The sequence below is a fragment of the Cucumis sativus genome, chromosome 3, assembly GCF_000004075.3.
Source record: "Cucumis sativus cultivar 9930 chromosome 3, Cucumber_9930_V3, whole genome shotgun sequence".
NCBI classification, from domain to species: domain Eukaryota; kingdom Viridiplantae; phylum Streptophyta; class Magnoliopsida; order Cucurbitales; family Cucurbitaceae; genus Cucumis; species Cucumis sativus.
This window is the reverse complement of record NC_026657.2, coordinates 32,709,067-32,732,330: the sequence shown is the minus strand read 5'-3', so window position 1 is coordinate 32,732,330 and position 23,264 is coordinate 32,709,067. Positions and strand designations below refer to the sequence as shown.

General features: G+C 34.1%; 3 protein-coding genes and 1 long non-coding RNA gene across 6 annotated transcripts; 1 reads left to right on the top strand and 3 right to left on the bottom strand.

Annotated features, from left to right (window-relative positions):
* Positions 1-99: 99 nt before the first annotated feature.
* LOC101215097 (protein sym-1) lies at positions 100-6,419 on the bottom strand. The gene is made up of 8 exons (XM_011653861.2): positions 5,794-6,419; positions 3,455-3,542; positions 2,656-2,750; positions 2,214-2,286; positions 2,030-2,122; positions 1,816-1,902; positions 697-777; positions 100-595 (listed from the first exon to the last, which is right to left on the bottom strand). Exons 1-7 carry the CDS (start codon positions 6,168-6,170, stop codon positions 697-699), a joined length of 894 nt encoding a protein of 297 aa, XP_011652163.1. The 5' UTR covers positions 6,171-6,419; the 3' UTR covers positions 100-595.
* A 1,632-nt stretch (positions 6,420-8,051) lies between these two features.
* Positions 8,052-11,499, bottom strand: LOC101211236 (protein ROOT PRIMORDIUM DEFECTIVE 1). 2 transcript variants are annotated; one of them, XM_004136718.3, is made up of 2 exons: positions 9,956-11,499; positions 8,052-9,110 (listed from the first exon to the last, which is right to left on the bottom strand). In XM_004136718.3, exon 1 carries the CDS (start codon positions 11,369-11,371, stop codon positions 10,112-10,114), a length of 1,260 nt encoding a protein of 419 aa, XP_004136766.1. In that variant the 5' UTR covers positions 11,372-11,499; the 3' UTR covers positions 8,052-9,110; positions 9,956-10,111. The 2 variants fall into 2 exon arrangements, with proteins under 2 accessions (XP_004136766.1, XP_011652162.1); XM_011653860.2 differs by having other exon boundaries at positions 8,052-9,052.
* Positions 11,500-12,195: 696 nt separating this feature from the next.
* LOC101210745 (aladin) lies at positions 12,196-17,488 on the top strand. Its single transcript, XM_011653859.2, has 14 exons — positions 12,196-12,515; positions 12,621-12,676; positions 12,785-12,964; positions 13,806-13,920; positions 14,115-14,214; positions 14,369-14,545; positions 14,771-14,829; positions 15,090-15,177; positions 15,259-15,334; positions 15,925-16,024; positions 16,404-16,455; positions 16,546-16,683; positions 16,772-16,859; positions 17,005-17,488. Exons 1-14 carry the CDS (start codon positions 12,458-12,460, stop codon positions 17,065-17,067), a joined length of 1,350 nt encoding a protein of 449 aa, XP_011652161.1. The 5' UTR covers positions 12,196-12,457; the 3' UTR covers positions 17,068-17,488.
* A 1,542-nt stretch (positions 17,489-19,030) lies between these two features.
* LOC105434991 lies at positions 19,031-21,753 on the bottom strand. 2 transcript variants are annotated; one of them, XR_004215018.1, is made up of 4 exons: positions 21,464-21,753; positions 20,486-20,619; positions 19,596-20,311; positions 19,031-19,463 (listed from the first exon to the last, which is right to left on the bottom strand). It is a non-coding gene; the product is annotated as an uncharacterized LOC105434991 (long non-coding RNA). The 2 variants fall into 2 exon arrangements; XR_004215019.1 differs by having other exon boundaries at positions 20,506-20,619; positions 21,464-21,752.
* Positions 21,754-23,264: the final 1,511 nt, after the last annotated feature.

Sequence of the window (23,264 nt, the reverse complement as noted above, 5' to 3'; positions counted from 1 at the left end):
CCATAACTTTGTTGGCAACAAACACTGCTGTAGTTTAAGCGAGCATAACACTACTGTCACACGAAGATATGTGGTACAGGAAAAGAAATAGAACTTCAGTAAGATGAAACATATACTACAAATAATATACATGAACACACATACACAATATTGAAAGAGAATGAAAAATGAGTTGAGATAAAGTGGACTAACATTAAAGGCTCCCATTTCCTACAGAGTTCACAAAATCATAAAAGTGAAGTATTAAATCAAAAGAAAATACTAGAAATGAAAACGCAAAATCCATATCCTTATCCTTGTACATCTTCGTCTTTAGTTTCATCTCAATGACTCCTCCATATTTGTAAATGAGAAAAAGCTTCAAGTGAGAAGTTTGAACAAAGAAGATAAATCGGTATCTTTAATGTTCCATTTTACCCTTGTTTTTATGTAGCACTTCAAGACAAGGCACCAAACAAAATAATTGACATTCGATCTAGATCTCGCACGCCTGTGTCACATTTTTGTTCCAAAACTAAATAATATTTTTAGAGGCTGAGACTAAGAACTAATATTTCATCAAAATTGTTATTTGAACTACCTCTGATAACATAATCTGCAAGAAATGATCAATTATTAATTCAAGATTGACCAAAATGTTTGTTGAGTGTAATACAAAATCATAGATCCAATCCCATAACAAGTGAAGATTTTTACCTATCGGGTAATGATCTCTTTGTGAGCTTTAAAGGAGAGGATGACATTCCATGCCAAGGCAAGGATATTAGCTGCAAGGACCTGAAGTCATTTTGCATATACGAAGCTTTAGACACCATACCATATAATTCGATACTAATTATGTCATACAGAATTTGTATGTAATAGTTACGCCATTTATCTTTTGATTTTCAGAATGTCTAGAGACTATCATGTACATTAACATAAAATTTAATGATGGTTCTCATCAGGGTTTCCCATTTTAAAATGTTGGGATCATTTATGCAAAATCTTGGGAAATCCAGTTTTACTGTGTATCTATAAATCCCAGCCAGTGAATGTCAAGTTGATCTCTCTACTACTTCACCTTTTCCTTTATCGTTTTACTGAGATTTTAACACTGTTTGTACAATAAAACACTGAATAAAACATTGTAGGGAGGAAGCAGGAAGTCATGGTTAAAAATGATAAGCATGGCCAAATCCACTCTAAAGATAAATCCATTGAACTAAGTGGAGTCTTAGACTAGCATAGGGACGAATCCTTGGAGATCTCATAAAACACTTAGCATCCACAGGATCCTTAAAGAACTTTTTTACCTTTTTCAAAAGAAGAGAGAGAAAGAGGGCCCACGAAAAGGAGCCAACCTATAACTGGAAGCTAATATAGTAAAATAAGACTAGAGGATAATTGTAAAAATCCTTATGCAACAAAACTCAAAGGGAGACATGGAATCTAGTGAAAGACCAAACGACCTCCTCTTGAATTCTCATTCCCCTACAATTCCTATTGTTTCTACCAAACCAAAGACTCCGTAAAAATTGCAAAACTAGCATGCAAAAGAAACTGACTCTTATACCGAAAAGGAGCAGGAAGAGACCACCATATTTTGAATCTAAAACCTTGATGATATGTCTGTTTACACTTTACTACTTTGACTATAGTTTGGTTCATGATGATTAAATTAACAAAGGCAGTGTATTCTGATTTAGATAGAGAAAATAGCATCAGTGCATTTATGCATTTATGCAGTGGTTTTAATAAACAAGAACATATATTACTACTTGAAATATTAACTCAATCAAATGGTAGAGAAGCTACAATTGGAATAAGGCATACCTGGAATTGCTGCGGAACAAATCTGAAATTGAGAAACTGGAAAGGTATCCAGAGTTTCCAATTAGCAACAACAGAAGAAAACCACTCCTAAAAGGCAAAAAGAAAAGTTATCAAAAAAATAAATAAGATAAGAGAACTATGAAGTATAAGGCTGAAAAGCCCATTAAATTAAAAGTTGTTCTCTTGTTGGAGCAGAAAATGTTTTGAATGGCACCTGCTGAAGCTTAGGAATAATATCTGATGGCCGCCCTTCTAGTGTTAATAATCCACTTAGAAAGACTCCAATGAATACCGGAGTAAAAATGAACTGCAATTGTTAACATTACATTTAGATACAGTACTTCAGGTTAAACTACTTTTTAAGAACATGTAATCGCTCTTGTAATGAAATGAATTACCTGATCGAGAAGTAGACGGACGAATGCACCTGAGGCCCCTGGCAAGGTCACCAACTGACTAAGATACAAGTACCTATACGATTACATACATTACTTTAGAAGGATTCAAGAAACTGAAAATGGTTCGAAAAAGGATTACAAATTACAGTTCATCTTGAGTTTCAGATTGATGTATGGCATGTCTATGAGCATTATCCATTCAAAGCAACACAAGATTGGTTTATTTCACATTTACATGAATGAATGATTCAATGGCCTACATAAAAATGGGCTTTAACCCTTAAGAGAGTTGAACCAACAATTTGACTTTTTTAAAAGATAGTGTAACATCTTCAGGATTTTAACAGGTAACTTCAAATGAGTCTTCATTCCTAATCACGTATCAAATAGCTCTGAATTTGTAAGAGAAGTAAGAGAAGTAAGAAGGGTCTTGAAGGAATACCAAAAATGCAATGCGGGACCGACTAACACAAGCCCCAAAAGAGAAAATCTGAACGTTCTTCTCAGGTCTGCTGATGGTGCTTCTTCAAAAACAATCTAGGTGAAGATGTTAAGCATTTAGTTCAATAGTTATTACAATAGAAACAAATTATTAAGCAGCTGAAGCACAAGGCAGTGTACAGAACTTTTTTTTTTTTTTATTAGAGTAAGTTAGCAGAAAATACAATTTAGGTTAAACAACAAATTTAGTCCTTGAAGTTTGAACTTTCTAGTTTTTGTTTATCTGGCTGGACTATAAAGCGTTTCTACACAAAATTGAAGACCTATTAACCATACATCTTTTAAAGATCAACTACCTATTAGACACAAAAGTGAAAATTAAACAACCTATTTTACAAAACATTTTTTTGAAGGCGGAGACCTATTAGACACAACCTAAAAGTTCAAAAACTTAACTTGTAATTAAACCAACCATTAATATAATTGAATCAACGTCTTGTAATGTGGGTTTGCAAAAATAATTTTACAGGTATTCCAACTAATACTCCCACATCCAAATTTTAAACTAATAACACCATCTCGAATTTTATTCATTATGAACAATTTTTGAAAGTGCCGTCATTAATTTGCTGTGAAATTCAGAGTACACGTCTTTATCAAGCTACATGAGTCTCAAAAACTCATGACTATCAGTCTATCACCACTTCCGAAAATAATTAAACAAAATCTTCAACAAAGCCAACATTGAAAATTACTTAGAAAGTCCACAGATTCCAAGAGAAATATTTTAGGAGGCAAACCTGGCAAATTAAATCTCCCAGAGCATTTAGTATCCCAGATGTTACAGATTTCACCAAAGCAGGATATTTTGCAAGAAGAGTCAAATACCTGAAATAATAAAAATTAAGTTTTTACCCCTTCAAACAAAATTGACAATAAAAAAAAAAAAGAAAACCAGATGAGGAGTTGAAAACTTGTTTCCAAATAAATCTTGTAAATAGAAGCTAAGAGGAAACTCAGAAAAGACGAGATTTTGAATCAATTTCCAACTTACTAGGTACCATTACCTCACAGACTGACATTCTGCTGAAAATCAAATAGAAAGCAACTAGGACACTCAAAATTACAAGTGACAAATGTTAAAACACAGCACAAGTAAACAAACAGGATATGTTTTGTCCTTGGAATAATTGCACTAGTGATAAAATATGGTTTTTTTACAGGAAAATTATGGTCTTGAAAATGTGTTCTGAAAGCAGTATTCTAAAATTTCCAAGTCTGATCACCTCACTCTTATGAAGCAGACTCATACTTATCATCCATCCATCATCTGATGGGCCATGATGCCAATCATATGCAAGAGGAAAGGATGAAATCTAGAGTATAGCATAACCATCCAATAATCCTTAGAGTAAAGCATGACTATTTTGTTCATCCTGCAATTAGGGAGGCCGGCAATCAACTCTGAAAGGACTATTCTGAGCATTTCAATCTGCCTTCACAGTGAACACATGACAATGCAATGGTGTTGGAGAAAGATGGGGTGGGATAAGATATCCAATCTCCACCTCTAATCATGCTGAAATATTTTATCTCTGACCCACTTCATTGTTTGATTTGGGGAATTGGGTCAAGGTCCAGAAATCTCCATTTGGAAGTTTGATTTTTGCGGGAAAATATTCTCGTTTTTTGTTTATTTGTACTACTTAAAATGAAAAATAATTAGATAAATAGTAATAAATATATAATCACAACGACACACACACAAGCTTCCAAATGAATTCTATGACCACTATGTCTCCTTGTAATTTGAGCAACAATCTCTTTTCATTAAATCAATGAAAAGTTTGTTTCCATTTAAAAAAAGCGCATACAAAAAAAAGAAGCTGAGTGCATTTTTGCCCATCTCATGGTAACTGAGAGATCTTTCCAATATCTAACCCTAACCGTATCTCAAATGAGAATTCCTCACCAGCCAAAAAAAATTCCATTCCCAAACCCAACTGAAGAAAAAAACAGAAGGCAATTATTTGGAGTAAATTGAAAGACTATGCCAATTAAGTTTCCCATCCTTGTCATTGATGAAGGTAGATAAACTTCATTCAACTACCATCTTTTCTGAAGTCATTCCAAAAATGAGTATAATTTCAATTTTGGCTTTGTCCAACTTTGGCAAAGAATTTACCATGGAGTGCAAACAAATGCATTCAATTACGATTGGAGGTTGTCCTCATGGCTCATGCAAAACCAGTCTCCCATAATATATTCCAATCACGACTCATCCACAGAAGTCTATCTATGACTATGACTAGGAATTGGTGACAATTGTGCCCTGATAGGGATTGGTATGAAATACCTATTAGGGTAGTATTTAGTATCGGCAAGTATGTATGAATTTTTTTTCAACAGAAAAAACAGCTATAGCTGAGAAAGAATAAGAATAAAAGAATAAGAATAAAAGAATAAAAGGACATACAAAAAATTGACCCCACAAAAGATCGCACTACGTAAAATGTCACCTAAGGAATAATTACAAAAAAATAAAAATGAAACCAAAGCCCACATAGAAACAAGAAACCTCACCAAAGACCAAACATCACCGGGTTATGTATCGATGATTGAAGGCTAGATAAGGTGATTTATATTAAGAAAAGAAATGCAGATTCCTGCACTTTGAAACCCTGTCGCCAAGAAGGACGTTAATGCACTGATTGGAACAGTATAAATATCTAATTTATTAGGGTAGAATTGGAAAGTATAGATGATAGAAGGAACTTAAACTAGATTTTCTTTTGATAAAAGACAAATTTCATTGAGAGAAAATGAAGAATACAACCCTTTGAATGGCAATCTCTCCCGTTTGCTCTATTTGTAACCAAACTCAAATAAACTTACGAACAAGCTTGTAATATCCTTAACATTTCCTCACTCACCCACAATCCAACCTTTGTTTATCTCTTCTTAAGTTTATCCATTTGTTAAGGGAACATACGTGAATTACAATTGCCAATCCGAAATATCAGTTGAGCAAGTGTTAGAAACATCTTCGCTAACTAATTTAAAGGCTTAAATACATGCGAAGATTAGGATATTTAAATTAACAAACGAAAAAGAGATAGATTATACTGAGATACATTACCAAGACAAGAAGGACCAGTTATTCCCGCCTTTGCCACTATCCCCTTCACCGCCTCCAGAATTTTCATGACCATAACCTCCATATCCACCATCGCCAGCTCCAGACCCAAACCCATCGCCAGAGCCATCACCAGAGGATGCTGAAATCCGAAAATCCGTAAACCTCAGCGGCCCACATTGCCTTTGACGCCGACCCACATCGTTAAACTCCAATCGATGGTTATGGCGAAAAGAACAAACACGAGTCCCCTTCATTTGAACTAGGGTTCCAAGAATTGGAGCTTGGAGGGCGAAAGCTGAAGTGGGTCCTCCATTAAAACTGATACGAGTACAGAGGGTAGGAGGTTTCAGAGAAAGAGTGAGGCCACAGGGAACCATCGCCGTCGTGGACGATGAGAAAGCTAAAAGAACTGAAGGAGAGGAAGTTTTGCAAAACAGAGCTGAGCACTAGGTTTTTAAAGATAATAAAACGGAGGAAAATGGTGATTGTTTATTTCAGCTGTCGCCGGCGAGAATCAGGCAGAATTTTCACAGAAGCCGATGTAGCTGATGACTAGTAAGACTGTCCATTGTTCGTTTACCTTTTGTTCGTTTCCTTTCTTTTTTCTCAAAATTCGAAAATTGGAATTTCTTTTTCCCCCTTTTTATGAGTTAAGTTAAATTAAAGTCAAATATTTGATATCATATGCTTTAAGTTCATTTATTTCTCACTAAATACTTTATCAATCTGTCCTTTTATATATTTTAAAATAAGATGGAGAACATAGTTTAGTAATCTAGGAAAGAAAGCATGTGTCAGACTATTCTTTTTTTTTCTTCTTTTTGAAATATAGGCATGATTCATATGTCATACTATTCTTATTCTTTTTTTTTTTTTAAGTATAGGCATGATTCATATGCGTATTAAAAAAAGTAATTCAAATGAAATCACTTTCTATTTTTTGTATTTACATGGAATGTGCAATCTATTTGAATGGATTTGAAAGAAAAAAAGTTTTAAATAAGAACACTCATGTATTTGACAACTCTTTCCTATTCAAATAAAACTTGTCTTTCCTATTCAAATAAAACTTGTGTAATTTGTTAGATACTAAAAGTATTTTCTGTAATTTCAATTTTTTATAAAAGATGATTATATAAACTAATAATTTAAAACAACGGTGATTGAGTTGACTTCTAGGTAGAGGTCATCAAAGTTGGCTGAATTGGATGTAGGTGGCAGCCAACGGTAGTAGCTAGAGTTGATCGATGGTAGTCACGACAACATGATGTAAGTGAGACTGATTTTTAAGTGTGTTTTTGAAAATGTTGAGAAATATACCATGCATGCATTTTAGTTAGTTTGAAATATGGAAATGATATATTATGATAATAATATATTTGATTCCTATTTAGATTTTCAATCATCTCCTATTAAAAGATATCCATGAGCTTCTGATTTCAACCAATTGTTTGTAAACAAACAACAAACAAATATCATTCTAAGACTTCATTACTTCAGTAGGGAATGAATGAACTTTCCCACCCATAGCTTTACGATCTATCTTTTGATTAGAGAGCCATTATGTATAACCTACCCAAGTCCATCATTATCGATGACATGATTCCTTGCTCTCTTCTTTTGATTTTGTTTTTTTCAGGTTAACCAAGACTAATTTTATCGGATAATCACCTGAACTTTCTTCTTCTAGTTTTTGGTTTTACGAAAGTACTCTTAAGCTTGATTTCATCTACTAAATACAAATATGAACTAGTGAATATTGTACATCCCGTCATTCTCATATAAGACAATGCAAATTTACAAAAGCACCCTAATTTCAACTTTGAGTATAAATCACATACTGAGAAGCACACATTCTTTTACTTGTAGTTTGGCTAGTGTGTTCATATCCACCATTTATTGGACAAATAACGATTTCTAGAGCCAAATGTGTTAGACATGCATTGAACACTTGTTAAGTAGACTAAAAAGACTCCTATATGACAATAAAATATATTTTGAGTGTGAATTACACCGAACTAATTTTTAAGTATATAAATGCATCAACTCATTCACTTTGAATTTTCTTACGATACAAAAACAATATATATTTTTGAAAATTTAGGGTTTAATAAATGTGTCTTTTTCGTGTCCTAGGTTTTATAAAAAATGATGGGTCATTGTGTTCATGTTGTATTCGTGTCTCATATCTGCATCTATTCCTCTAAAGCCACATATATCAAGCTCCCAACTAACCATAAATAGGACAAAAGATTTGATTTTCAGCCATATGGGAGAGATCAGAATAGGATAGAAAATCACCAAATTTAAGAAGACGAGATTCTTGTATCAATATTTCCAAACATACCAGATATAACTAAAAAGCTCCCTTCACCATTAAGCCATAGCATAGAAAGAAACTTATACAGTTAAAGTTGAACAGCACATACCTCTTCTTTATTATAATCTGAAGAGCATCAAACATAATGCAAGTGAAGAAAACAGAAGCATGTCCTTTTCCTTTGATCCTCATAGTAAATCCCTTGAATTGAAGACAATGTGATGGTTTGATTGAGGGAAGCAGGCTCAAGAAACTTGTAGTCCTTTTTTCAACAAGTTCATCATTTCATCATACAACACTATTCCTTCTGGTTGTTTCTATTCAGTTGCCCACGTTTGTCTCAAACAAAATAACCAAATTTCTTGGAGTGTCAAAAGACTTTTTGTCCACCTGCATTCCTCAATAGGCTTTCTGCATCCAAACTTCATTTTCATTGACATGGCTTTCTGCATCCAAACTTCACTCCAGCTCGTAATCCAGAGATGACTTGCTACCATTCAAATAAAGGTGAAATAAAAAGGGTCGAATTCATTGTCCTCCTATCAAGATAAAAGGAAGAGGTTTTTTGGTAGACTTGTCAATGTGCTATCTTTTAGAGTGTGACTTGAGAGGAACAGTAAAAGTTTTAGAGGGATGGAGAAGTCTTTTGGGGAGGTCTGGGTGGCTGTGAGGTTTAATGTGTCTTCATGGACAGGTTAATAGATTTTTTTTGGATTGGAGTCCTTTTTTTGTAGGTTCTTGTATATTCTTTTATTTTTCCTAATGGGTGCTTGGTTTCAAATCCAGAGAAAGAAAAGGAAAAAAAGGGTCTCGAATTTGTGGTCTCCCGATTGCTTTATTTTTGAAACCAGTGTCAGTTTTGAAGAGTGGTTACCTCCATATGCTTTTTAGATCAGCCAGCTTTGTCCATGGGTATGCTGCTTCATACAAGCTCGAGTCCTACAAGAATAGTTGTTAAAGCCCGGCTCTTAAGCAGCAGCAAGAACTTCAGTGTTGTCTGTTGGTTTTACCATTTATGTTAGTAGAGATAAAACTAACATGGACAAAAGACACAACCATTCTCCATCACGAAAACCTTAAAAGGGTCCCCATTTGAGAATGTTTTAAGAATGCTTTTTTCTTAAAAAAAGGGTGCTTTTAACCATTTAAAAAAAAAAAATACTTTAGCAAAGTGCTCCCAAATAGTAGCACAAGCAAATTAAGGTATCAAGAAATATGAAACAAAGGCTACGTGAGTAACATGTCTGAAGTTCTGGCCATAACTAGTTAAGCCAAAAGAACAAGAACAGAGCATATTTAAATCGGTTCAGCAATGAAAACTCAAACATTAGAACAATCAAACCAGCAACAGTCAATGAATAAAGAAATAGAACGCATCTTCATTTCGAGGATTCATTTTATATCAAGGGGTTCCATATAAAGTGAATACAATTGTTCAACGCAACAATAAACAATATGCTGGAAGCTTCAATTGTAAAAATAAAGTCAATGCAGACAGCAACGGATGCAGTATAAGTATTGGAGTCCTTTTATACCATTCACTCGAGAAAAGAAGAGTTTCAAATTTTCATAACCTCATGCCATTCTACTTAATTTACATAATCAAACGAAGTATGAAGGAAGCTAGATAAAAATATGACAACAAAGGAAAAAGTATTTTCTTTATCACCAAACAAAGTAATGATTCGAAGTGAGTTAGTGTGATTCTTGAAATGGTGAAATGAGCTTTCAGTCAATTACAGCACATAGTTTTGAAATTGCTTATATTTTCAAATTTTCAAGAGCCTCAAATAGATTTTTTTTTTTTTTAAAAAAAGAATAATGGAAGTTTAAAGAAATAACCTTAAAGGCTGGTTTCTTTGTTCCCCTTGAGTGGGTGGATTCATTCAAACATCATCAGACAAACAATTTGCTTCTACCATGAACACAGTTCCTTCTTCACTCACCCTTAAACAATGCACAAACCATCAATTTTACGATATATTTGAACCACATCCCTCAATCGAAGCCCTGTAGTATTGGCAAGACCCAACTTCCTTCACTTTTAGATAGCCAGTCTCCATTTTCGGTTGCATTGTCATTCTCCTTGATTTCCATGGATGATTCCAACTGCTTCGTGTGTCGGCGACCCAACAAAACAAGGTCCTGCATCTTCCTTCTAACAATGTATATTGGATTAGGCTCTACCAAGCACCCTTTAGCATAAGCCTCTCTAAGGAAAACAATTTGGGTGGTCCCCTTGGTTGATATGTAGAATATTCCTGGGTGCTTCAGTAGAAGCTCGCGGATATTGACTTCAATGGCGAAATCACGCCTAAAATGGACAAGTCGCTCCACGTCAACCAGCTTTTCCACAGTCAAGCTCAAAAGCTCATGAAGTACAGCCACAGCTCGCTTCTCATGGCGCTGAACCCCCCCAGAAGAACGATGACCAAAGCCTTGTCTCTTCTCATATGGCTGTGTATATGGAAGCCTCTGCCAATTCCTCAGTTTCTCTCTAAAACCACCTTCTATTATAAACCCAGTTGGGAAATTGATAGGAAATGCATATTTGACATCGAATTCGCTCAGCCATTTCTCTCTAAACTCTCTCTCCCTCCATTTTTCAACCTCAGCAATAGCTCCATTCTTATGTTTCTCAACCAATTCAACAATCTCCAAATCAACCAATCTAAAATCATCAGAATACTTCTCAAGAATCGATTCTCTAAACCCATCAGGCAACCCCAATTCCCTGCTGATTAGTCTCAAAGCATGAACATGGAGAGTCCCATTCACAGACATCATTAGCAACTTCTTCAATCGCTGTACAGTCTCGATTTCCATATCGTTAATAACATTCTCCTCTTGTTTCATCAAGGCAGTCATCTTTCCAGTGATTCTACAGCATAAATTCCTCCTTACCGGATGAGGAAATAAGTCGAACAAATGGGGGTACTTATGAAGAAACTCCCCAATTCCGATTCTGACACCAACAATGTTTCTCCAACGAGACATGATTTGTAAGGAGACGAAAGGGCCGCGTTTCCGATTGTTCATGAGCTCGTAGAGTTTGAGGATGACCCTAAATTTTTTGAGCTGGGTTGCGAGTTTGTCGAGCTTGAGGTCCCTTGTTCTGTCTTCTAACCGAGTTTGAGCGTTCACTATTGGCTTTCTCCATCTTTTTTGACAGAAATGATTGAAGGGACCAAATGGGATTCTGGAAAAAGTAGGTTTTGAAAGAAAAATTGGGGATTCAAATAAAATTGCATACCTCATCGATGAAATCGTACATGTATTGTGCTCACCTAGAACTTGAAAACAAGAAGAAGGCCAGAATTGTGCCCATAATGTGCTCTTTGGTCCGTTAGATTTTATGTTCTATTTTTCTGACCATCATCTTTTCTAATTATTCAAATATACACTCTTTTCATAATATTTATATGGACACCTTCCAAAATAGTATTTTTGTAACTTCTAATTTACAAAAGTAGCGCATTTAAAAACGTTTTCATCATTTGATGCAATTTTTTTATTTATTATCTTTCAACTCACGTCAAGAAATAAAGGTCTTTACAAAATTTGTTATCTTACTCTACCTTGAAGTTAATAATAGGTGTATGATTTTTGTTTTCAGATTAGAGGGTTAGATATTTGAACCCTTATATTCATGTACATTAAATTTGACAAATTTTATCTTCGTTTTATAGATAGAATGAAATAAGGGACACAAGCTCGAACCCTCAAGGATCATTACAAAAAAAAAAAAAAAATGCTTATGAGAAATAATTAAGAACTTAAAAGAATGCTTATTTTTACATCGGATAAATAGCAAAACCACGAAAGAGATCAAAACTAAACAAATGGTTTTGAAAGGGTACTTGTTTCAACTTGACAAAATTTATAATATTTGAAATTGTATAACTATCATATATAATTGTATCTCAACTAGCATAGAGAACATCTACCTTAAAAGTCGACCGTACGACACTATAAAAATTGAGCTAACGATTTTTTCGAAAGCAACTTAGTTTTAATTTTATGTTATGTAAGGTATTGAGTTTGGCGGATCAACGTTAATAACACACCTTTGTTAGATTAACTGCTCTAACTTTATATTTTCGATCTTACATTTCAATAGATGCCCATAAACCCTCGATAAACCCTAATTTCAATCTTCTCAGAAAGTTCTAAAACAGTATCTCACTGGAAAATCCTCCTACGGCCCCGAAAGAGTAGGCGGGAAAATCCGGTGCACAATTCAAACAATCCAAGAACTTCCCCAGAAATCAGAATCAGTTCTTGAGCTGAATTGGGCAGGAATTTACTCATCTGATCCATTTAGGGCTTTGAATTTCCCTTACAATGCCTTCATTTCCCCCTCCTGGATCTGTTACTATCTGCGAAATCAATCGCGACCTCAGTTAGTATCGAAATCTTACTTTGCTTCTCACTTGTGAAGTTCTAGTGTTCTTTTTTTCAATGATTTTGATCATCAATTTTTTTTTGTGAACTTGTTGCTATTTAGTTACTGCCGATTGCCTTTCTGATGATCGGGCGAACGATACTTATGGGAAAATCCTTGTGAGTAATGATAATTGAAATTTATGGTTGATGTTCTTCAGGCTCGATGTTTTTGTTTATGGAAATTGGAAATTGGAATTTGGACTTTGTGGTTGTGGTGTTTAACAGGGTATGGTGTTTAGTCCTGTTCCATTTCAGTCCGATTTTTTGGTGTCGCCAACTCCTGAACCGAAGAATGAGCCTAGGAATGATGAAGTAAATGGGGAAATTATTCAACGGAAGGGTGTGATTGCATCTTTGCAGGGATTCATTGAGGGCTCCGTCAACCGTCTTTTGCGTCCTAATGATGTAAGTTTCATATTTGTTGATAACGAGTAATGTGATTGAGAAGCATTTCTAAATACTGGTACACCAGTTTCCTGACTTCGTGGCATTCCCTTACCCGCTTCCTAACATCTAGGCTGTAGCATAGACAACTTTTCCATTAAAGGAAAAAAAAGAGAAGAAGAAGAATCCTTCAATATCGTTTTTTGTAAGGCACTCGAAATCCTAGATTGTGTTCAATACGATTCACAGCTAAGGCAGTATAACACGAGTAGAAAATTGTTAGTTAAGGAATATTTGTAAGAATTTCCGCACAGCAAATTTCATTGAATTTTGTTGCCTATTGTTAAGAGAAAAGACCTACCCTACATATTTTGTAAACAAAATTTTGAAGTTCATGATGCCTTGAAGTTCTTAATTCATTATGTTTGTTGGAGTTCAACAAGGTCGAATACAGAATATGAAATTTGAATATGCCTCCGTTGTAATTTTAAGGAGGTTCGACATTTTTCCCCTTATTCTTTTGCATGAATAAAAAGTTTGATATCTATATGCGGCATTTCTTGAGGAAGTTGAACCTTGGAAACTTGACTTGGCATCTTGCTATCTGTGTGAGGCGTTTATGGGGATTATATTCACGACTAAGCATATAATACATCTACAAGTTCATGGTCTGGCCTAACATAAAAAGAATAGCCTTGGAATGACAATAAATCTATTTACTTTGAAGTTCTGAAGTTGTTAAATATGCAGATCAAGCGAAGTTTAATAAATTGGCTGCATTGTGCATTCCAAAATCAAAGTATATGCTTTATAACTTGTGAAAGAAAGTTAAGCGCCTCGTGCTCACTAATCAATTTTACAGGTAAAATACTTACCAACCGAATATCTTCAAGGAGTGAGTTGGCACCAGCACAAGCATATTATTGCATTCATATCTGGGACGAATCAAGTTGTTGTTCGTGACTATGAAAACGCAGGTCATCAAATCTAGTTCACTGTATGATTTGGTTAAAATTTTGTAATCTTTATTTTTGTGTAGATATATAGAAGTAGGTTTATTGTTTTTCTGATATTTTTGTTTGTATATAGAACTTGCATTAATTCATTTCATCTAAAAATTACTTGTTCAATTTCTAGCAAATAATATGGATTTTTTTTACTCTCTGGACAGAAGGAAAAGACCCTTGTATTTTGACCCATGACTTGCAAAGAGATGTTAAAGTTCTTGAGTGGAGACCAAACGGCGGGAGGACTCTGTCTGTTGCATGCAAGCAAGTACCCTAGAGCTGCAATCTTATCATATAAAATAAGCACTATAGATCTTAGAACTTAACAGGATAAAATCATTTCTCACAAGAATGTTTGCTGTACATTAGCATTATATTTTAACTTGACTTGAAATCCCTGGACTGAATGTTCTTTCAGAGGTGGAATTTGTATATGGGCTGCTTCTTTTCCTGGAAATGCTGCTTCCGTGAGACCTGGTGCTGTGTCTTTCTTAGGATCATTCTCAAGAGGCTCCGGGGTTCGATATACACTAGTTGATTTTCTTCGAAGCCATGATGAACAGATTAGTGCCCTGTCATGGAGTCCGGATGGAAGATATCCAAATCAATTAACAAATTTTAGTCCTTTGCATGATAGTTGAATTGATGGTTGGATGATAGTGCAAACCCCTTTCTCTGTGGAAGAATTCATCAAATGATTTTCTTTGATTATACTTGCTGACAATATTTTACTTGCTATATTTTTATTGTTCTTTTTCTGTTGTCTCCTCACTGAAGTATTTCAACCTGATACTAGAGATTTCCTTTAACTCCTTAGCACATATCTCGCATCTGCTACTTATGAGAGCTCTTCTTTTACCATTTGGGATGTGGCTCAAGGTATGTTAAAGACTAATCTTCTTAGTTATCATTGATAAGTAGATGTTTTTTTTAAGAATAGTACTAGTGATACGGAAAATGCTTTCGTTAGTAATATATCAACAATACATGACTTGCCTGATTATTTTATTTTGTTTCTCATCTTATTTACCAGATGATTAATTAAATTACTTTTTATAGTTTCAAATATTTATCTCCTGCCCCCCCTCCCTCCCTCCCATATTTCTTTAAGATTTCCTTTGACTTTTGAGACTTTCCAGGGTTGGGAACACCTATTAGGCGTGGATTAGGGTGTGTATCAACAATCAAGTGGTCACCTACTGGAGATTACTTTTTTGCTGCAAAATTGTAAGTACTAACCAACTGTCTTGTGAATTTTGTTACACAGGTCTGTTTTTTTCTGCGTATATAAGGCCGTTTATTTTGCAGCGATGGAACATTTTATCTTTGGGAAACGAACTCATGGACATCTGAACAATGGTCTTCAACAAGTGGTTTTGTCACGGTACAGAGAAAAAAAATTATGTTTTATTTATTTTATCTTGCCCAGGGATTTTCCCTTCTCTCTATGTCCCTGTCCTTTTCTCTAGCTCGGTCACTCTTTTGGTCTAGGAAAAAATGCTTGGTATTCAATTGAAATAATGAAAAATAGACAGGCAGATAGCAGACGCTTCCAATTTACTTCAGTTTGTCATAAGGAAAATAGACAAGGATGTAGTATAAATGCAACACACGATCCACTTAATCCATTTGTTCACATATAGTAGTTGAAGTGAATACTAATTATATTGAATTCCATAACTGTATAAGGATAAAGTTCTAACTATGGCAGATATAGCATCAGAAATTTCATTATTAGCTCGCCCCTTCTCTTAAGCCTTCCATCTCGTTATTAGTTTAAGTATTCAAGAATTGTCCTGACATAATAACTACACATTGCACGAAACTTATTCTTTTATTTGGTTCTCACTTTTGCCAGTTAAGTTAAAATTTATAGTTATCAGCAATCTTTTTTCTAGTCACCACTGTAATTAATGAAGTTTTTTATGAGTTGATTTTTTTACTTGTATCCACTAATCAATGTCATGATATCAGGGAGCAATTTGGGATCCTGAAGGACGAATGATACTGCTTGCTTTCTCTGGTTCTTCAGTATTGGGTTCGATTCACTTTGCATCTAAGCCTCCGTCATTAGGTATACGAATTGCTTTGACCGTATTTGTGCCAATGCCATGTTATACAGTGGATTTGTGACAGAAATGTAATTTCTCAATAGCGAATTAATGAATTAGGTTAATGTTAATGATTTGTGATAATGTCATCACTTGGAACTCTTTCCCAGTTTGGATTCAGGTGCATTATGCAAGGTGTTGAGTAATGTTCATTTAACTTCGTGTCTCCACCTAATACCCCTACAGGGATGATATTTTTATTGCAGATGTTGCCTGGTTAACGTGATGAATCTATTTTTACCTTCAATAAAATTGCAAAATGTGCGCTAGCCATTAATGTGGACCTTCAGTTGTTGTTACTGTTTGTAAATCTGATGCGTTCTCAATGATTTTTGTCTTCAGTTGCACATCTGTTACCTGTCGACTTACCAGAGATCACTACTTCGACGAACAGGTATATACGTTTCATTTGTTAGTTGCCCATCTTTTACATGACCAAGATTGTTAGCCATAAAAATTTGACAACTGTGCATTATCCTTTCAGTCAAGGAATTGAGAAGATAGCTTGGGATGCTTCAGGAGAGCGACTGGCTGTTTCTTTCAAGGAGGGAGACAAATTATCTAATGGTCTGATCGCAGTATATGACGTTAAAAGGACACCCCTGATTTGTCCATCCTTAATGTGAGAGTTATCGACATCATACTCCATCAACTCAACTAACATGGAATTTCAACTGACCTGCACGTGCAATTGTTTGATTTTTGTGCAGTGGCTTTATTAGAGGACCCGGAGACAATCCAAAGCCAGTTGCATTTTCTTTCCATGGCAAGTTGAAGCAAGGACCTTTGCTTTCAGTGGTATGTTTCAAAAGAATCCCTTGGCTTTTATGAATGCCAGTATTTATAAAATCGAAACATATGAAACCGTACAAGAATGTTGTTTTTGTTTCATCTTATTTCACTTCAAAATTTACTGCGATGTTTGTTTCCACTAATTCTGCAGTGTTGGAGCAGTGGATTCTGCTGTACCTATCCTCTGATATTCCGCTCTCATGTGGTTCCTTAGTTATGGTTCTCTTGAGGAGGCCTAATCTGGGTAGGATTACTGTATGGTGCTAAATCTCGAAGAGAAAGAGGTTATCTAATTCTTCTGTACAGTTTCTGTTGCTGCAAATCCTACAGTACGATCTTCAACTCTTGCTTTTGTTATTACCGAAAAAGAAAAAAGGAAAGGAGAAAAAAAAGAAAGAAAGAAAAGCTATCTGATGGGTTTGAAAAGCTATCTGATGGGTTTGTTTGCATCGAAGTTTTGATGTCGTGCTTATTATTAGAACTCAAGAACGCAATCATACAACCTATATAGAACAAATCTTGTTCAAGTACGATCATGATATCAAGTGGATATTCCGAAAAGTGGGGATTATGGAGATCTTGTTATTTGTATCAAATGTTTGAAATATTAAATAGAACTTTCATTTTTCTCTTTTTCTTTACTTTTTAATTTTAATTAAGAAGACGGATGAAAAATACAAAAGCATGCAAAACAAAAAAAAATTGAAAAGGATTTCAATTTAAGAGTTTCCAAAGACCAAATGTAGTTTACAAATTAGTAATTCTACAACAAATGGTCATGATCAGTCTCGAGCCTCCTATAGGAGAATGCTATCATTGTGAGTACACAACTCGAGAGAAATGTTACATCTTCATACATACAGGTAACATTCGATTGAACTTTTATTATATCCATAACATTACATTTATTCTTCACTTATCTATCATAGCCAAACACCCTTATAACTTAAATATCAAAACGAGAACTAATGTAAGCTTCGTGAAAATTATGCATCTAACAAATTTATAGAGAGATGGTGAAACTTTAGGTTAGTTTAGTTGTGTTCATTTGACAGAAAATATTTCTACATAAGATACCGTTCTTTAAATCTAATTTAAACTTAGTTATTTTTTGTGGTCTCCATACTTTTAAGTATTAACATTTATTTTAATTCTCGTATTTTTTTAAAGTAACTCTTTTGGTCCTCATCCTTAATCCGACATGGTTAACAAATTGATGAGGTCGATACTAAATATGTTAGATCTCAAACTTTACTTGAAATTTGAAAAATATAACTTTTAGAAAAATTTGTATATATAATTTTAGTTCTCAAACTTTAAGTTTGAAAAAATATTTGTAAGGTGATGAATTCGAAATCAAATCGATGTTAAATTTAAAGAAATCAAATGATTATCTATAAGAAATCAAATGATAATCTAATCAACTTTAAAAGAATTAAAAAATTGTTTTTAAACATAATCTTGCTAATTAAAATTTAACTTACATATTTTTTATTTAATATATAAAATTTACATATATTTGAAAATTTATTTCCTCTCTTTTTCATTTTGTTCTTCTATTTTTTTTGTTTCAATGTTTAAATACTATTTTTATTTTATTAAAACTAACAATGAAGTATACAGTATCATCTTTAAAAAGATTAAAAATATGACGAAGTTTATAAATATTTTACATTCTTACGATCTAGTAGTGATAAAACGATATTTACAACATGGTCTATTAGAATGAGATTTTTATTTGTGCTTTTTGGAAGGCTATGAGTTATAAACTTATATTTTAGCATTGTTAAGTCGTTTTGAAAATTCAAGTGATACTCCGAAGTAATTCTTATAAATTTTTTTACATTATATTTGTTAAATCACTATTGAATTTGTTAAGAGCTTGATAAATAACACTAAACTAAAAGAACAGAGAGGATAACCGATAGACCATTAATAGATGTTGATAAGCACTTATAAATGTTTATTGATGTCTATCACTAATCGACAGTAAAAACTTTGTTATATTTGTAAATATCTTTAGCAATTTTATCATTTAAGATAATTTTTCGTATAATATCGACAATAACATAGCAAGAAAACTCAAATTAAATAAGTTGAATTAAAAAAATTGTATCAATGAGAAGCATTAATTATAAATTCAACATTTTTGAATGAAAAATTTGATTGGTTTGTGGAGACAACTTTCAATTTCTAATACTTTCATCAATTGTCAAAATTGGAAACTGGTGTTCATAATTTCTTGTCCTATTAAATGAAATTTTACATTTCTTGAAAATTTTGGATTATAATTATTTGAAAAATAATTTTTTTTCCTTTATCATTACTGAAAATTTTGTTGTTGTACGTGTTGTCTATTTAGTTAATGGTTCTTATTTGACAATTATTTTACCTTAGTTTTTCTGTTTTGTTGAAGTAAAATTTGATTTTTTTAGTCTAATTTTTAAAAACAAAATATTTGTTTTAGTTCTAAAAAAATTGTTTTGAGTTTTAAATAGGGTTTAGGACATATAATCCAAATGTTTATAGTATGGTTATATATGTGTTTGACTGACGTATCACATAAGACACCAACCTCTTCTGTGGCAGCAGATAGTTTCTCTTTCAGATCTGCAGAAACTTGAAAAAATTAAAATCAATATGTCTTACTAACGAAAGCATTTTCTCTATCATTAGTACTATTCTTAAAAAAAATACCATCTACTTATCAATGATAACTAAGAAGATTAGCCTTTGACATACCTTGAGCCACATCCCAAATGGTAAAAGAAGAGCTCTCATAAGTAGCAGATGCGAGATATGTGCTAAGGAGTTAAAGGAAATCTCTAGTATCAGGTTGAAATACTTCGGTGAGGAGACAACATAAAAAGAACAATAAAAATATAGCAAGTAAAATATTGTCAGCAAGTATAATCAAAGAAAATCATTTGATGAATTCTTCCACAGAGAAAGGGGTTTGCACTATCATCCAACCATCAATTCAACTATCATGCAAAGGACTAAAATTTGTTAATTGATTTGGATATCTTCCATCCGAACTCCATGACAGGGCACTAATCTGTTCATCATGGCTTCGAAGAAAATCAACTAGCGTATATCGAACCCCGAAGCCTCTTGAGAATGATCCTAAGAAAGACATGGCACCAGGTCTCACGGAAGCATCATTTCCAGGGAAAGAAGCAGCCCATATACAAATTCCACCTCTGAAAGAACATTCAGTCCAGGGATTTCAAGTCAAGTTAAAATATAACGCTAATGTACAGCAAACATTCTTGTGAGAAATGATTTTATCCTGTTAAGTTCTAAGATCTATAGTGCTTATTTTATATGATAAGATTGCAGCTCTAAGGTACTTGCTTGCATGCAACAGACAGAGTCCTCCCGCTGTTTGGTCTCCACTCAAGAACTTTAACATCCCTTTGCAAGTCATGGTTTCAAAATACAAGGGTCTTTTCCTTCTGTCCAGAGAGTGAAAAAAATCCACATTATTTGATAGAAATTGAACAAGTAATTTTTAGATGAAATGAACTAATGCAAGTTCTATATACAAATAAAAATATCAGAAAAACAATAAACCTACTTCTGTATATCTACACAAAAATAAAGATTACAAAATTTTAACCAAATCATACATTGAACTAGATTTGATGACCTGCATTTTCATAGTCACGAACAACACTTGATTCGTCCCAGATATGAATGCAATAATATGCTTGTGCTGGTGCCAACTCACTCCTTGAAGATATTCGGTTGGTAAGTATTTTACCTGTAAAATTGATTAGTGAGCACGAGGCGCTTAACTTTCTTTCACAAGTTATAAAGCATATCTTTGATTTTGGAATGCACAATGCAGCCAATTTATTAAACTTCGCTTGATCTGCATATTTAACAACTTCAGAACTTCAAAGTAAATAGATTTATTGTCATTCCAAGGCTATTCTTTTTATGTTAGGCCAGACCATGAACTTGTAGATGTATTATATGCTTAGTCGTGAATATAAGCCCCATAAACACCTCAAGCAGATAGCAAGATGCCAAGTCAAGTTTCCAAGGTTCAACTTCCTCAAGAGATGCCGCATACAGATAGCAAACATTTTATTCATGCAAAAGAATAAGGGGAAAAATGTCGAACCTCCTTAAAATTACAACAGAGGCATATTTTAATGACGCCATTTCAAATTTCATATTATGTATTCAACTCCAACAAACATAATGAATTAAGAACTTCAAGGCATCATGAACTTCAAAATTTTGTTGCCAAAATATGTAGGGTAGGTCTTTTCCCTTCACAATAGGCAACAAAATTCAATGAAATTTGCTGTGCGGAAATTCTTACAAATATTCCTTAACTAACAATTTTCTACTCATGTTATACTGCCTTAGCTGTGAATCGTATTGAACACAATCTAGGATTTCGAGTGCCTTACACAAAACGATATTGAAGGATTCTTCTTCTTCTCTTTTTTTTCCTTTAATGGAAAAGTTGTCTATGCTACAGCCTAGATGTTAGGAAACGGGTAAGGGAATGCCTTGAAGTCGGGAAACTGGTGTACCAGCATTAGAAATGCTTCTCAATCACATTATTCGTTATCAACAAATATCAAACTTACATCATTAGGACGCAACAGACGGTTGATGAGCCCTCAACGAATCCTGCAAAGATGCAATCACACCGTTCCGTTGAATAATTTTCCCATTGGCTCTATCTTTTTTTCTCTCTATACCGGTTGGTTACTGTGCTGGGTGAAGAACTTTAAGGACTAGGTGGGTCGGGTTTTTCTTAGGCTAGAAAAGGAGAGAGGTTCCCCACTCCACTCAAGCTCTAATACCTGGGCACGCATTTTACCTGACCTAACTGGCTCTCTTTTTTTTCTCTCTCTCGGATGTTGTGCTAGGTAAAGAACTCCAAGGACTAGACAACTCAGGTTTTGCTTAGGCCAAAAAAGGGGAGAGGTTGCTCATGCAAGCTCTCATAGCGGGTGAACTCATCCCACATTTTACTTCACCTAAGCGGTTGACTTGGCTCTCTCTCTTTTTCTTTCTTTTTCGCGGCCGATAGAGAGATAAAAAAAAGAGAGAGCCAAATCAGCTGCTTGGGTCAAGTAAAATGCACGCTGAGTTCCCGATATCAGAGATTGAGTGGGGAACATCTTCGCTTTTTTGGCATAAGCAAAACCTGACCCACGTTTTTCACCCAACATAATAGCCGATAGAGAGAGAGAAAAAGAGAGAGCTAAGTCAGCCGCTTAGGTCAATGCATGCTGAGTTTTCTTGGTATCAAGCTTGCGTGGGAAACCTCTTCGCTTTTCTGGCTTAAGCAAAACTCAATCCACCTATGTTAGGCCCGACATTAGGTTGTAGACATGAATGAATCGATATCACATCTGAATGAGAGGGATCTTGAAGACATGAAAGTAATGTTAAGAAAGACTTAAAAGAATTAAAAATTAATACTTATACTAACAATGTGTACCTTCCTTTTAGGTTGCTTGATCATAAGAAGTCCAAAGTTAAACGCGCTTAGCTTGGAGCAATTTTATATTGGGTGACCTCTGGAAATATTCTTGAATGCATGTGAGTGAGAAATATTCTTGAATGCATGTGAGTGAGGACAAAACATTATGAAAGGTCTCTTGTTGGTTTGTAGGGAGAACTTTCACTCTAACAAGTATTTAAGAATAGCAAGGATGATGTTGCCAGGTAACAGGGATGTAGGAGAAATACCTATGTCACCAAGGTACACTTTCCTTTTTGATGGCTTGATCACACGAACTCCAAAGTTAAGCATGCTTAGCTTGGAGTTGGGTGACCTCTTAGGAATATTCCATAGATGTATATGAGTGAAGACAAAGCATGCTAAAATGATTCGGGTTGATTTGTGAAAAAAACTCACTCTAATAAACCTTTAAGAATAGTAAAATGAGATGTCGAAACCTGGGCCTGTGACGTTACAATTTGGAACGTTATTGATAATATGTTTTAAGTAATTTTTAAAGTTTTATTTTTTGTCTATTATTATTGATTACCTTTGTTTTAAGATTATTATTATTATTATTATTTTGGTAATACCTTCAACATAGGGAAATTTTTATGAATAGTAAAAAAAAATGAAACTATATACAACTATTTTTTAAAATGCCCGGATGAGTCGGTTATAAACCTATAGCTTTTAAATTAAATTGGAAAAGCAAGATTATGTGTGTGTTCTTGAGAAAGAGGTAGGGAGGGAGGAGAAAATCGTAAGAGACTAGAGAGGTAGGTCGAAAAAAATTACTTATTAAAGTCAACAAAAGATTAAAAATCTCAACATAAGACGTTTGAATTAAACTATTTTTGAACTATACTCGTTGGAATTACTATACTTTCTAGTATATATGAAAAGAAAATACATTTTAAAAAAAAATATGATTT

Bases quoted from the DNA above. Each gene is read 5' to 3' on its own strand.
- LOC101215097 (XM_011653861.2), bottom strand. From the start codon at position 6,170: ATGGTTCCCTGTGGCCTCACTCTTTCTCTGAAACCTCCTACCCTCTGT. The intron at 3,543-5,793 runs GTAATGTATCTC...TTATTATTTCAG, and splicing joins AACTGGTCCTTCTTGTCTTG to GTATTTGACTCTTCTTGCAA. The intron at 778-1,815 runs GTATGCCTTATT...AAATGACTTCAG, and splicing joins TTGTTCCGCAGCAATTCCAG to GTCCTTGCAGCTAATATCCT.
- LOC101211236 (XM_004136718.3), bottom strand. From the start codon at position 11,371: ATGAGGTATGCAATTTTATTTGAATCCCCAATTTTTCTTTCAAAACCT.
- LOC101210745 (XM_011653859.2), top strand. From the start codon at position 12,458: ATGCCTTCATTTCCCCCTCCTGGATCTGTTACTATCTGCGAAATCAAT. The intron at 14,215-14,368 runs GCAAGTACCCTA...ATGTTCTTTCAG, and splicing joins ACTCTGTCTGTTGCATGCAA to AGGTGGAATTTGTATATGGG. The intron at 14,546-14,770 runs ATATCCAAATCA...ACTCCTTAGCAC, and splicing joins TCATGGAGTCCGGATGGAAG to ATATCTCGCATCTGCTACTT.